Source organism: Trachemys scripta, chromosome 10 (assembly GCF_013100865.1).
Source record: "Trachemys scripta elegans isolate TJP31775 chromosome 10, CAS_Tse_1.0, whole genome shotgun sequence".
Taxonomy (NCBI): Eukaryota; Metazoa; Chordata; order Testudines; family Emydidae; genus Trachemys; species Trachemys scripta.
Genome location: NC_048307.1, coordinates 44488913 through 44502755, shown reverse-complemented (window position 1 = coordinate 44502755; position 13843 = coordinate 44488913). Strand labels below are relative to the sequence as shown.

The 13843-nt window shown below is 57.6% G+C and overlaps 1 protein-coding gene across 1 annotated transcript; it reads left to right on the top strand.

The window, feature by feature from the left end:
- The first annotated feature begins 3727 nt into the window (after positions 1-3727).
- Positions 3728-7336, top strand: LOC117883892 (protein maestro-like). Its single transcript, XM_034783734.1, has 7 exons — positions 3728-3889; positions 4576-4707; positions 4852-4964; positions 5310-5465; positions 5649-5831; positions 6189-6341; positions 7187-7336. Exons 4-7 carry the CDS (start codon positions 5331-5333, stop codon positions 7334-7336), a joined length of 621 nt encoding a protein of 206 aa, XP_034639625.1. The 5' UTR covers positions 3728-3889; positions 4576-4707; positions 4852-4964; positions 5310-5330.
- Positions 7337-13843: the final 6507 nt, after the last annotated feature.

The window sequence follows — 13843 nt, the reverse complement described above, 5'->3', positions numbered from 1 at the left end:
AGCGGAGGAGAAGAGGTTAAATGCTCCATGTCCTCTCCCTGCTGGGGCGGGAAGCAGGTTCTGGAGGTCGCCTCGGCATTGCTGCCGCTCACACGACTTTCTCCCTGCTCCCCAGCACTTGCAGCCATGGATCTGCTCTCCCCGGGCCCAGGAGAGGAGCCGAGCTGTGAGAGCCAGCGCCCGGCTCTTCATGTTCTACCGCTTCAAAGCCATCACCGAGGTGAGTAGCGCAGACCCTGCTGCCCCCCCCAGCACTCACGGGAAGTGGGGGGGATACAGACAGAGCTGGGCTCGTCCCGACCTATGCCCTCAATTTCTGTTTGGTGGCCCATTAGGACCTGAAACCCATGGTAGAGCAGGGCTACATAGCCGGGCTGCTGACAAGCCAGGCCTTCGATGCTCAGGAGGCCAACAGATACTGGGCATCTCAGGCTCTCTACTGGCTCTTCACGCCTTGCAAAGGTAAGATAGAGCGGAAGCAGTCGCCACTTCTCAGCCTTCACAGCCCCGGCCGTTACCTAGCGAGCAGGGCTGCAGAGAGAACATGGTGCCTTCATCACAGCCCTGACCAGAGGGACACAGAGCAGAAGTGGGTTGGTACCTCCCGGGCTGACCTGGCATCTGCCCTTCACCAGGTGCCTGGGACCATCTGGGACCTCCCCTGATCCCACCCCAGCTCCAACACATCTTCTACATCAGGGTGAAGAGTGGGCAGTTGGCCCAGAAGCCAGCTGAGAGCTCACCCTAGCTGGTCGTTCCCAGCTGCGGCTGGAGTCTGGCTCTTTGGCACCTCTGATCTGGCTCGAAGGGGAGGGGGAAGAATCCGGCCCTGAGAGCGCTGCCTGAGCACTGCTGGTTTCTTGTGCAGCTGTCGTGTACACCAAGACAGGGGCAGTGGTGAGCGTGCTGAGCAAGACGCAGAAGGATGCCAGCTGCAGAGAGAACCCTGTCCATGTTGCTATGGTGAGTAAAAGACTGTGGCTGGAGAGACAGACACACACATAGAAAAGGGGGGTTATTGGCTCCTTCCCTCGATGAGGAGCCGGCAGATGGAAATTCCTGGGTATGGGCTCCAGTGCCCACTCACATAGCCCTGGGCACAGGCTGCCAGTGCCTCTGTCCCCGTTCCCCGAAGAGCAAACCCACCTCCCCGGGCCGGGGCTCGCTGCTCACACTCGGCCTGTGCCTTTCCCTGCAGCTCATCGCGAAGCACCTGCAGTCGAGTGACCTCATGCCCTTCAGCTTCACCCTGCTGGTGGGCCTTCTGGAGAAGGAGGAGTGTGCAGACCAGCTGGCGGGCGTCATGGAGGCGGTGCTGAGAGAGCAAGAATCAGAGCTGCAGGGCCAAGTAATGGCTGGGCATTGGAGGCACCATGCTGACATCTCAGGCAGCTCCATCTTGCCCCGTGCCTAGAATTCCTGGGGCACGAGGGAGGATGTGGAGGGGAGATATCCCTTCTCACCATCATTGATCAATGGGACCCATCCATGCCCTGTCTGCAAGGGGGCTGCTGGGCACGGCCCTGTAATGGTTTTCAGGCTTTGATCCCAGGAGTCTGGCTTGCCCAGCTCACTCCCTGGGAAATGTGCCCTATCTCCAGACCCATCCTCCAGCTGGAGGAACAGAGCCTGCGGTGGGGTCCCCCGTGTCCATTGACTCTTTGCCCAGTGGGCATGGATTGACGTACAGGATGGAAATGCATCCCAGACGCTTAGACCCCACTCTGGTGCTGAAGCAGCCCAGGCATGTTGTCACAAGGGGAGGTACAGCCGGGATATCCGGGGGGTGGGGTGTCACTGGGCAGCGGGATTGGGACCCTTAGTTCTACGGTGCTGGATCATGGGTGGGGGTTTCAAGGTACCAAACCCAGAACCCCCCTCGGCTCAGTCACTCGCTAAGAGAGTTTATCCATGGCCTCCGCCAGGCCATGTGACCGCTGCCTTGTTTCTGAGCCTGCCCAGTTCCTCCTGGCCCTTGCCTGCCACCCACCCACAGCGGGGGTAGGGTCTCAGCCCCTGCTTTGCCTCCGCAGGTGCAGGATCTCCAGGCGGCTCTACACACTGAGCCCACCCCGGGGGGGGCAGCTGGGTGAGGGGACGAGAGACATTCTCCACCTACTGGCCAGACAACACACCAAGACCGCGGTCAGCATCCTCCTGAAGATGCCCTGGCCTTACAAACGGTGAGCGCCAGCCCCAGGGAAAGGATAGAACACCCCCCTCCGGCCTCCAAGCCCCCTCTTAATGGGATCACTCCACAGCACCATGGTTACATGCAGCACAGCCCCTCCCCTTGCACACAGGCCCCCAGGGAACAGCCCTACCCCGGCATAGCCTCCCTGTCCCTTGGAGAGCTCCGTGTGCTCTGGGACCCCCGGCTCAGGGCTCCCCCAGCTGAGCTATTCCTAACACAGCTGTCACCCTCCCACACTTTGTTCTGTGCACTGCTAACCAGTCCCCCCATCCCGGTTCGGCTGTGCAATGGCTTGGCTGGCTGGAGGCCAGAACAGTCTTCCAGCCCCCACTCCCCCCCATCACTACACAGACCAGGAGAGACCCCATGTGAGCAGGGTCACCTCCTCTGTCAGCATGGCCCCCCGCTCCCGGCAGGGCATCCCTCCAGGCTCAGGCAGGAGAGGGGCCAACCTAACTGCATTGCCCCCACAGACGCCCCTACACTGAGCATGTCCCCACAGGGGCACCCCCTCCCCCCAGCTGGGAAATGCCCTCTCCCCCCTGGAATCCCAGCCTGGTATCTTCCCCATCACCGCACGCTTTTAGACGTCTCATCCCACCCCTAGAGGCTGGTCTTCTCCGATTCACCAGCCTGCCAGGTTCCCCTGGGCCAGCAGCGCCTTCTCTGCATCCTGCCCAGAGCCGACAAGCACAGAGCCCATTTTACAGCCTTCTCCAAACCCCACACCCCAGAGCCAAGGCGTGGCCAGAACTGGAGCCTTGTTCCTCCTGAAACCCCCACACTCTGCCCCATGGGGAAGGAGCTCCTGCTCTCCTTGGCCACAGCTCCCACTCTGTGCCCCCCCGCTACCCCCAGTTCAGGAGATCCAGCCCAGCACCTAGCCCTAACCCCTCCCAAGGGTGGGCACCTCCTCACACCAGCCTCCACCCCTGAGCCCAGAGTCACTGCTTTCCCCCATGGGGGCTCTAACCCCAGCCCCTCTGGTTCCCATCAGGAGAAGGCAGCAAGGGAGGGAGGGGGCCCCCAAGCTGGGAGAAGTGAGTCTGGCCACGTCCACCCATCCCTCTCTGTGACACAGCGCCCCCTGGCAGTGCCTGGGCAGGAGGGTATGAACCCCTTAGGACTGGACAGTGCCTGAAGGGCCTTGAGGTCAGCCACCAGCAGGCTCAACCTGCTGCTTCTGGCCCGTCATCCCTCGGAGGGCATCATCCCTGGTGTGTACCAACTGGGCCCGTCCTCTGTGTGAATTCCTTACCTGCCGTCCCTCTGTCCGTCACAGCCCCGCCAAGGCCATCTGGAGATTCCTAGGTGCAGACCCCATGCTGACCAGGGAGGTACTGCACATCCTGCTGGACGACAGCCCAGAGAAAGGCTGGGCTAACCCTGGGCAGACCCAGGGCAGGAGCTGCCCCCAGCCAGCCCGGCTGCCCCCAGCAGTAAGTTCCCATCGCTGGCATTCAGCCCTCTTTCCCGGCTGCATTCTGCGCAGGGCCACAGTCTTCTGACTGTATCTTTTCCCTTCCAGACCACATGCAGCCTGTGGGAGCTGATCGGGGCCTTGGGGCAAGCGGACACGCTGGAGGGACGCGAGGACGACCTGTTTGCCTCTTGCTTCCTCGCCATCGCCTGCCCCCCGGCACGGCACCTCTCGGGAGCCCAGCAGGACTTGCCCAGTGACACCAGTCCACGCAGGTAATGTGTGGGGCCAATGGATCCCAGCACCCACACAGTGTCTGGGCTAGCCCCTAGGAGGGGGAAGCTTCCTTCTTGGACCTTCATTGTCCAGGGACCCCCGACGCCTTTGGGGGACCGAGGGTTCAGATCAGTCAGGCTTCTCGTGCTTAGGAGCGGGCAGAACTGCCCCCGGATACTCAGGGAGCCAGAGAGCTCCTCAGAGTGGGCAGCTCAGCAGGGTGATGAGGGAGCTGAGCCGCGGGTGCGGGGAGGGGGAGCAGAGCTGGGGAGCAGGGCAGAGCTGGCTGCTGTCTCTATTTACTGTCTACTTTGAAGGCTTTGGGATAGGCCCGGCCTGTCACTGAGCCACTTCACCCCTTTTCTGCAGTGGGCCCTGGGGGGCAGGACTCAGGGCAGCAGGGCATTCCGGGGGGCACTGCATGTACTTTTCTCCCCAGGGTCAGTTTCCTGGGCGAGGCGAGGAGGGGCAATTTTCACATCTTTGGAGGAGAGCGAAGGTCACATCTGCAGACACTCCCCCCTGCCTCCACAGTTGCGGGGGGAGAACCAAAGGCAGAAGTGGGGCAGCTTCTAGGCTCACCCTGATCCCTTCAGTGCTGCAGCAAGGGACTCCTGCCCGCCCCCACCCCGCCCAGAGAGCAGGAATCCCTGCATCACCATCTCCTGCCTCCTTCTCTTCCCAGCATGGCCGTGCAGGCCCTGGCGCGGGTGCTGCGCCTCAGGGGCAGTCAGCCAGCTGTGGAGCTAATGGACCAGGAGCAAGGCTGGCAGCTGCTGGAGGAGGCCCAGCCCGAGGGGTTCACTCTCCTTAGCAGGTGAGGACAGAGGCTGGAGGAGTCACGTTCTCGCTCTGGAGCCCAGTGGGGCAGAGATGGGAGGGGGTGGCCGGGACCGGGCCGGATTCCGGCATGTGCAGGGTTGTCATGCACACGTCAACACGAGCTCTTGTTCTCTCCCAGGGCCATAGTGACCCACCCAAACCTGGCCCTGAAGAGCATCCCAAAGCTTCTCCTTCCCAGCCTCCAGGCCAGCCAGGAGGGCGAACGCATGGCCTGCCGCCCTGTTCGCAGAGGTGAGCCTGGAAGACCAGGGGGGAGGGTTAGCCAGGCCCAGAAGCTGATGGAACAGGGGGCCAATAGCTGGTCAGCCAATGAGAGATGGTCCCGGTGGTGTATTGCTTGTAAATTAATCCCTCTGCTGGGGGCTCTGTGGTGGGATTTGGGAGCACCCCACTGGAAGCAGAGGGAGCGCTCTGCCCTGCACATGTCACTTCTGTTAAGCTCAGCTGAAGCCAGCCCCTCGTGAACAGCAGTCGGTATGGATCTATGTCACCTCCTGGCCCCTGATCATACTCCCTTCCCCTTGCTCCTCCTGGCCTCGCCCAGCCCTCTCTGACAGCTCCTTTTGGTTCTTTTAGTTCCTCGGCAGCCCCCTGCTGATGGAGAATGAGCCCAAGGCGATGCGGAAGCAGGTTGTGAAGGCCATGCTGCAGCAGACAGAGGACAGCAACATCCACGTTCGAGGCAGAGCGCTGCACGGCCTCAGGAATGCAGTGACCAAGTTCCCGGACAAGGTGGGTCTGGAATGGCAGGAGACTAGGCAGAGAGGGCTGGGTAGGAAGCGCCTGGTTCCCCTTCTCCCCAGCCTGTGGCTCCTATGGAGCAGACTAGGCTGTAGGCTGACTTGCCCGGATTCTGGTTACACTCAGGCTGACAGAGCGTTGCTCACCGAGCGGTGTCCAACCCCTTCTCTGCAGGTCAGCAAAAAGCGAGACAAGATCCTGGAGAGCTTTGTCCACGCCGTGTGCGAATGCTGCGACCCCCGCACCGTTCTGGAAGCCATGGAAGGGCTCTGCTGGATGCTGCGGGACCCCAAGGCGCCTCTGAAGGCTCACGTCACCGTCCCGCTGGCCCTGCAGGCGAGAACGTTCTTTGAGGATGTAAGTACCAAGCAGGGCAGGCCCCATGGCACTATAGGGCACCCCACAAGGGAAGGTGCTCAGGACCTGCCTTCCCGTGGAGGGGGCTCAGTGTCCGATGCAGGCACATTTCTGGATTTGTGGGGCAGCTCAGCTCCTCTGCTAGGGAAGGCAGGGATACAATCATTCTTGGGCCCTGGACCCACAATTGTTCAGCAGCCCTGGGGCCCAGCAGGAAAGAGGGAAGTTTGCAGAGAATTGTCCTGTCGTTTGAACTAGCTGAAACCTCTCCGGGCTCCGCAGCTGCCAGGCTGATTCCCAAAGCATGTGAGGGCCTGAGCCTGTCCCCTCTAACCACCCTGCGCCCCCTGTCTGCAGGAGACCAGCGGCCTGAGGCGGGCCTCCATGGAGCTCTTTGGCCATCTCAGCAAATTTGTTTCCAAGAAGTCATCCCTCTTTGGGGCTGAGGTGGAGAAGAGCATGGGGATGCTGCTCATCCACCTACAGGACGGGGACCCCCAGGTGGCCCAGGTGAGTGCAGCTGAGGGCTCATAAGGGCAGGGGTGGCTGGGGGCATTCTAACAACATGGCAAGGTTGGTGCAAACTCCCCCCTCCAAGCCCCAGATCTCCTCAGTGCTGCCCTGTGGCACCCAGGACCCCCCACTAATCCAGCCCTCCCCCACCCCACACAGAGCTCTGCCAGCCCTCAGAGTGTAGCTGTGGGGTAGATCTGTGGGGTTTCCTTCTCCTCCTCCATTCCCCACAGGCACCTCCAGCCTCCCTGCCCAGCCAGCCTCTCCGCGGCTGTGGCTCCATTTTACAGCCTGCCCTGTTTACTGGCCAGGTCCAGGTCTATCTCTGGCCCCTAGCAAGTGACCTAACCCAAACAGGGCCTCAGGGAAGGGCAGGTCGCTGAGGCCGACTGGGTCTCCATTGCTGCTGCCCTGCCCTCACTTGTGTGCTAGCTCCTGTCTGGGAATGACCAGCCTCCTGCAGCAATCCCACCACCACCCCCGCCCCAGCCGAGTAGCAGCCCCCGATAGTGCCTGGGATTGAGGGGAGGCCAAGTACCTTGGTCACCGGGCAGTGCTGTTAACCACCCAACAGGGACCCACAGGGAATGGCCCCTTCCCTGCTCCAGGAGTGTCCCTCCCCGGCCCCAGCACTCGGGCCTGGCTCCCCTCAACCCAGCCAAGCTGGAGATGGGGGCTGTGGGGGCCTGGGGAACAACCGTCAGGCCAGAGGAGGTTCTGCAAAGAGGTGGCTCCTTGCTGCTCCGACACAGCGGAGTCTCCCCAAGCCACGCAGAGCCTGCGAGTTGGCAGCCCGTTGCGCTCAGGGACTCACCCAGCTCCCTTCTCGCCCTCTCCGGCAGGCGTGCAGGGTGGCATTGCTGCACTGCGCACCCTTCCTCAGCTACCAGCCCCTGCGCACGCTCGTGCAGAGCCAGCTAGCCGAGGGGGTGGCCCCCGCCATCTCCGCCTTCCTGAGGGAAGCCTGCAGGACCCTGGGGAGTGAGCTCTGAGGTGTGGGCCCTGCAGGACTGGGGGGTGGGAGGACCTAAGCACACAGGGAGCTTCCCTGCTCCAGGGCGCCCCCTCACTGACTCAGCCCCATCCCCTGCCCTTGAGGATGGCTCCCCTTCAAGTCAGCTCTGTCCCATGGGAGGAGTCAAGGGGGAGAGGGCTCTAACAGCCAGGGGTTCCTCACCTCCCTAGCAGGCAGCTCCCCTCAGCCTGGGGAGGATGTGTGGCTTGGGACTAACTGGGTTCTTGGCTTCCCAGCTCCAGGATTGCCCAGGGAGGCTGAGCAAGAAGGCTGCCCTGAGAGCAGCAGCTGCCCAGCTGCTGATAGGTAAGAAAAGAGCTGGAGCTCTACTTCCTATTATCCCTCCCTGCCCCATGAGTCCAGGGCCCAGTGCCACATGCACACTGCCAACAAGGGGGAGGGGCTGGCCTCCTCTGCCCACACACAAACACACCCAACTCCCCCCCCCCCCCCCCCCCCCCCCCCCCCCCCCCCACCCCTTCCCATCTCCCTGGGACAAAGGGGGAACCAAGACTCCCTGCAGCCAGATGTGGGAGGGCTCTGTGGCCAGAGGGTCTCCTCTGTCCTGGCCCTGGGCAAGCCCGGCACCTGCAGCAGGAGCAGGCCCAAGGGAGAGATCCTGCCTCCCAAAGGTCTCACCCTGGTTCCCCCGCACCCCACCCCCCTCCCGCACAAGGCACTGGCCCCAGCCAGATCCCCCTGCAGCCTGTACAGGGAGGGCAGAGATTCACAGGAAGCCCCAGCCCTGCCCACCCCAGCTACCACCAGCCATGCAGGCAAAGAGCCAAGGCAGCAACTCTGCCACACTGTGCTTCACGCCAACTCCCAGTGGGGCTTGTGTGCACAACACCTCTCCTGGCCTTTGTGGGGCACGAGGCCAAAGGCAAAATGATCCCAATAATCTTGGGGACTGACTCTCCACCCAGCTCCTTCCCCTCCTCTGCCCGGATGGATTGGGGGTGGGGGCACCTTGAAAGACAGAAATCCAAGCGGTGGCTGGTTCCCTGCATGCTGTTAAAGAACCAGGCCCGCCTGCCTCTCTTAGGATACATGATGGACAATTGAAGCCAGAGAAGAGCAGGAGGCTCGGACCACCCACCCTGCTGTGAGTCACGGCTGAAGGGTAGTGCTGTGCTGGGAGGAGGGGCGGGGGGAAATCGGGGCAGGGTTCTAGGGGCAGGGGGCAGCAGCCACATCGCACGGTGTCTGGGAGCCAGAACCCAGCTGGAGTGACCTGCAGAGCGTAGGAGCAGGGAGAAAACCCTCGGGGCTGGTTCTGGGGTATCTTCTCCCCAGCCATAGTTTGAAACTCCCTGCCCTGTGGTGTGTTCCCATCCTGGCCCAGGCAGGAGCTATGGCTGGTCAGCAGGGTCTAGGAGTCAGAAGTGAGTTATTCCTGGCAGGCAGGGGGCAGTGGCAAGCAGAGAGGGGGTGGACTCCACAAGAGGGAGGGAAACAACCTCCTATGGGAGACCCAGCCACTGGAGGAGACTTTTCCCCCTAATCCCTCACCAGCCGCGGTGCCGCGGGCAGGGACTCCGAGCAGCCCCGGCCAAGGGCGAGGCCGGGGGTTGCTCCGAGCCTCATTTGGTGCTAACTCTGCAGAACCCAGCCTGGATTGCTGCCTGCCCCCTGCAAGTGGCAGCTCCAAGAGCCTCTGCACGCACACAGCTGACACCACCCCAACCCCCCACCCCACCCCACCCCACCCCAGCCCCAGCTATGTTTATGGGGATACGAAATTCTAGCTCTGAGTCTCCCTGCCTTCAACAGCTGATCATGCCCCAAAGGGCTGCACCAGAGCTGAGGAAACAGAGCCAGGTGCTGAGGAAACACATCCCAGGGCTGGAGTGTGCAGTCCAACCCCTCCCCCGCATCACTGGCATTCGTTCTGTCAGAGGCTGACCCTGCCAGCTGCTCACTAGGCAGAACCCAGCCAGGTGCTGAGCAGACTCTCCTAGGCCTGGTGCTTAAATACCTGGAGAGGCTGCAGTCAGCCCAAGAAGGGTGGGCAGGGGGAGGCGTAGAGTCGTAGGCTGAACTGCAGGCCGCAAGCAGACCCAGCGTCACTTCTCACAGCCCCAATCCACAGAGCAAGAGAGGAATAAGGCTGCTGCAGCCAGAATTTCCTTCACTCCGGGGTCTGTCTGCAGGCTCTGGGCTCGCCCAACATGTGACCCTGGCTGTCAGAAAACTCCCCAGCTCCCTTTAACGCGCGACTCTCCTGCCCCTTCCCCGCCGAGGACAAACTGCGGGGGGCCAGCTCTTGCTTAGGGAGAGGGAGTTTGAGCTCTTTACATTGGCTTTGTAGTGAAGCGAGCTCCTAACCAGCAAGGCCACTAATAATAGCAAGAGCCAAGAGTTTATTTGAGCTGAACAAGTTCTTTAAAAGATGCAGGATGGGGAGTAAACAGAAGCCTAAATTACAGCAGGTAGCATGTAAACGGGAAAGTAGAAGTGCTAAGATGGCTTGTGAAGAGCAAATAACTGAAGGGCTATAGACAAACACTAAAAAAACACTTTAAGGAGATCAGAGGCCTGTGAAAGAAGGGGTGGATTCAAGAGAGCAATTAAAGATGACAAGGACATTGCTGAGAAGCTAATATTTGTGTGTGTGCATTTTCTGCCTTTATCACACAGGCTGTTGGAGAGAGATCTGTCCCAGACCGGTTCTCTTCTAGTAATAGAGGTACCATCGGGGCTTGAGATAGCAGCAGAGGCGGTCCCGGACCAAGCTGATAATTTACAAAGTAACTCCCCCAAGCACTTCTTTGAGCTGGATGGGTTTTGCCCCTGTAGGACCGCCCCGAGAGGAGATTTGACCAATCAGGGGGAGTTCCGGGGCGGGGTGACCTGTCGGAAGTGGGTCATGTAACGCCTCTAACAACTCCTTCCACCTCCCTCTACCAATCAGGAGGAAGGCCCTATTGTCAATCAAACCCTAACCCCACCCCTTGACCCCTTAAAACCTGCCCATTTGCCACAGAAGTCCTGCCCCATGGGGGTATTAATTCTGCGGTCAAGGCGGCCACATGACTGGACGCAAGGTGTGTCATGTGACCCCTCTAAGAACTCCTCCAACTGCCCTCTACCAATCAGGATAGGTTTCTCCCCCATAGCTCTGCCCCGAGAGGAGATTTGACCAGAGAGAGTTCTGGGACTGGGTGACCTGTCCAGAAGTGGGTCAAGTGATCCCTCTAACAACTCCTCCCACCTCCCTCTACCAATCAGGAGTGTTTTCAGCTGTTGCGGCCCACCCCAAGAGGAGATTTGACCAACCGGGAGGAATTTGGGGGCGGTGAGCCCGTCCAGGAGTGGTTCGTGTGACCCCTCTAAGAACGCCTCCCATCTCCCTCTACCAATCGCAATGAGTTTCGGCTGCATAGGACCGCCCCGAGAGCATATGTGACCAAAATAGGGCAGGTTATGGGACAGGGTGAACTGCCCAGAAGAGGGTCGTGTGACCCCTCTAAGAACTCCTCCCAATGCCCTCTGACAATCAGAGCGCAGCACCATCACCCCATAACACCCAGCGCCAGGCAGAAGAGGTCATCTTTTACCAAGAACGCGTGTTTTAGAAATCGTGGAAACATGGACTCCTTCACCACCCCCGTGAGAACTTCGGACTTAGTTTTACCCCCGAGCACCTTTGGACTTGTGTGGAGAAAACGCTACATCAGCAACAGTTCCGACGGGGGCCCTTTGACTCAACCGTTGATGGATACGCAGGAACCCGACCCGAAACCCAAGCCTTCGTGAGGCACCCCGATGAGTGTGACGGCCTCTCATTGTCCACCCCCCTAGAGGTGGAAGGCGATCATGGCTTGGAGGAGTCACCGGCGGAAAAGGTGAACGGAAAAGACTTCGCTCAGGTAAAGGAATGATTAAGAAGTGATGGTTGAGGATGGGGTGTAATGGGGTTAGGAACCGACCCGGGATTACGTAAATCTAAAAACAAGCAGTGGGGGTGCTTACACTGTTTCTTTTCTGAAAAATCTCTCAACAGCTCGACGATGCCTTTCTAGAGGCCTTTGAGAAGTTACACATTGGAAGAATGAACCAGCTCAGACTCCCTTATGGTAGGGGTTATGGCGTCCATTTTTACAAGTGGCTGTAAAAAGTTGTGTTAAACCAGGCCATTAATAAAACTTATTTAAATGTGTCAATATGAATGTGTCCCTCTCCATACTTGTGTTAGTAAAAGACAGTACCAGTAACAGTCATGTCTACACAGACGGCTCTGTTAAAGAAAATATATTATACCCCCGGGGAAGTTGGGAGCTTCAGCGGGGTGAACCCTCTTTTTCAAGTGATCAAAAGGCATAGTAAAATTTTAAATAGAAGACAGGTAAGTGCTTGGCTTTGAAACCAGGATGCTTACACTTTACACAAACCGGCTTGAATACATTTTAAAAGAAACAAGACCATTGTTTCAGATGTGGATGCGCAATGGCAGGCAGATTTGGTGGATATGCATCGGTTCTCCAAACACAACAGTGGCTTTAAGTACATCTTAACAGTGATAGACATTCTATCCAAATATGCCTTGGCCTGAGGCCTAAAAGACAAGACGAGTGGTGAGGTATCCAAGGCCTTTAAAGCTATTTTCAGTGAAGGTCGCGTGGCTCAAAAATTACAAAGCGATCGGGGGAAAGAATTTTTAAACCAACCTATAAGCAGATTGTTAAAGCGGCACGGAGTTCACCATTTTGTTACTAATAATGAAGTCAAAGCACGGGTTGTGGAGCGATTTAACACAACTTTTAAAACTAGGATGTGGAGATATTTTACAGCCCATTACACTTTGCGCTACATTGACATGTTACCTGATTTTATAAAGAGTTACAACCAGAGCTTTCACAGAACTATACATACCAAACCCGCTGATGTTAATCCTTCAAATTCTCTGAAAGTATGGAAAACGGTTTACGGAGATGGTTTTAAAATAAAACCGGTTGTTGCCCCTTTTAGAAAAGGCGACCACGTAAGACTATCTAAAACCAAAGGAGCTTTTGAAAAAGGTTATGAACAGACGTTTACCGATGAGATATTCATAATGGATGAAGCTGTAACCAGGGGCCAGAGACCTGTATACCGATTAAAAGATTACGAGGGTGAGACAGTCACTGGATCTTTTTACCCTGAAGAATTACAAAAAGTAAACCCCAAACGAGACAGGATTTACAGGATTGAAAAAGTTCTAGCGGAGAAAGGAAAAGGGAGAAAAAAGCAGCTACTGGTGAAATGGTTGGGGTGGCCTGATAAGTTTAACAGCTGGGTGGAAGCTTCTCAACTCTGTGACATTTAGACACGAACAAAAACGATTCCTCCTGCAAAGACAGAGAGAGAAATGAGCGATGGCGGGTTTTACATTACTTTGCCCAGCAATGCCAGCTCTGCAGTTTTTCCCCAAAACACCAGCTCGAACTTTACAATATGGCTAATTAAGCCCTTGGATCTCCTGGGTACCTGGGAGGTGGGGTTAGTGGAAATACAATACCCGCACAGCTGCAATACTATCAACCAAGACACCCCTTTCGAAATCACCTTTGGAGATATGACGTGGAATTTCATCCTACAACGAGGTTATTACTTGACCACACCCAAATTACTGGATCATACGCACAGCCCACCCTCTACAGGAACTATTACAAAGCCCAGGCTGGATATGTCCTTCCTGGATATCCTGGGGCCCCCGTGATGTACGGAGCTGGTGTGGGTAGAATATTTCATAGCCTCTTTCGAAAAGCCATACCACTTTTGAGGAGGGGGGCTAGAGATTATTAAACCCCACGTAAAAACCGCCGCTCAGAACATAGATAAAGACGTGGTAGGTCATGTCTCCCGCGCTTTTCTGGAGAAGGTGGGGAATACAGTTTCACAGGCAGGATCGGGGCTGATGTACATTGAAAGGAGGACGAGAAAGAGAAATGCGTCATACCCGCAACGCACAGGTCCCCCGAAACCCTTTAAAAGAAGGGCTTTGACACGCAGGGCTGGCCATAAGCGAAAGTCCAAGAGGAAGCCTGGGTGAAAGAGGAGACGCTCTCTGCCTGGTAAAAGAGAGATATTTTAATCATGGCTTTTGTTCACTGCGGGTCTGAAGAGTGCTCCAAATCCGAACTAGACTTGTTCCAAATAGCCCCTGCGCAGACCAGCATCGAGAAAAGCATCTACATCGAGATGCTGCCTCAATGGGCTGTTTACGGCGTTTGCCCCCATTGACTTTTTTATAGCAGGAAATGGCATAGATTATATGGATTTAAACAACACACTGCTGTACCTGTGTTGCAAGATTATAAAAGGAGACAGAACTGAACTTGCCAAGGACGCCGTGGTGGGCCTGGTGAATTACCCCCTGGCCTCTATTTTCAGTCAGTTGGATGTCACGCTGGGAGACCGCCTCGTAAGCCAAAGCAACAACTGTTACCCTTACAGGGCCTTTATAGAATCGGTGCTCAATTACAGCGACGACACCCTCGCC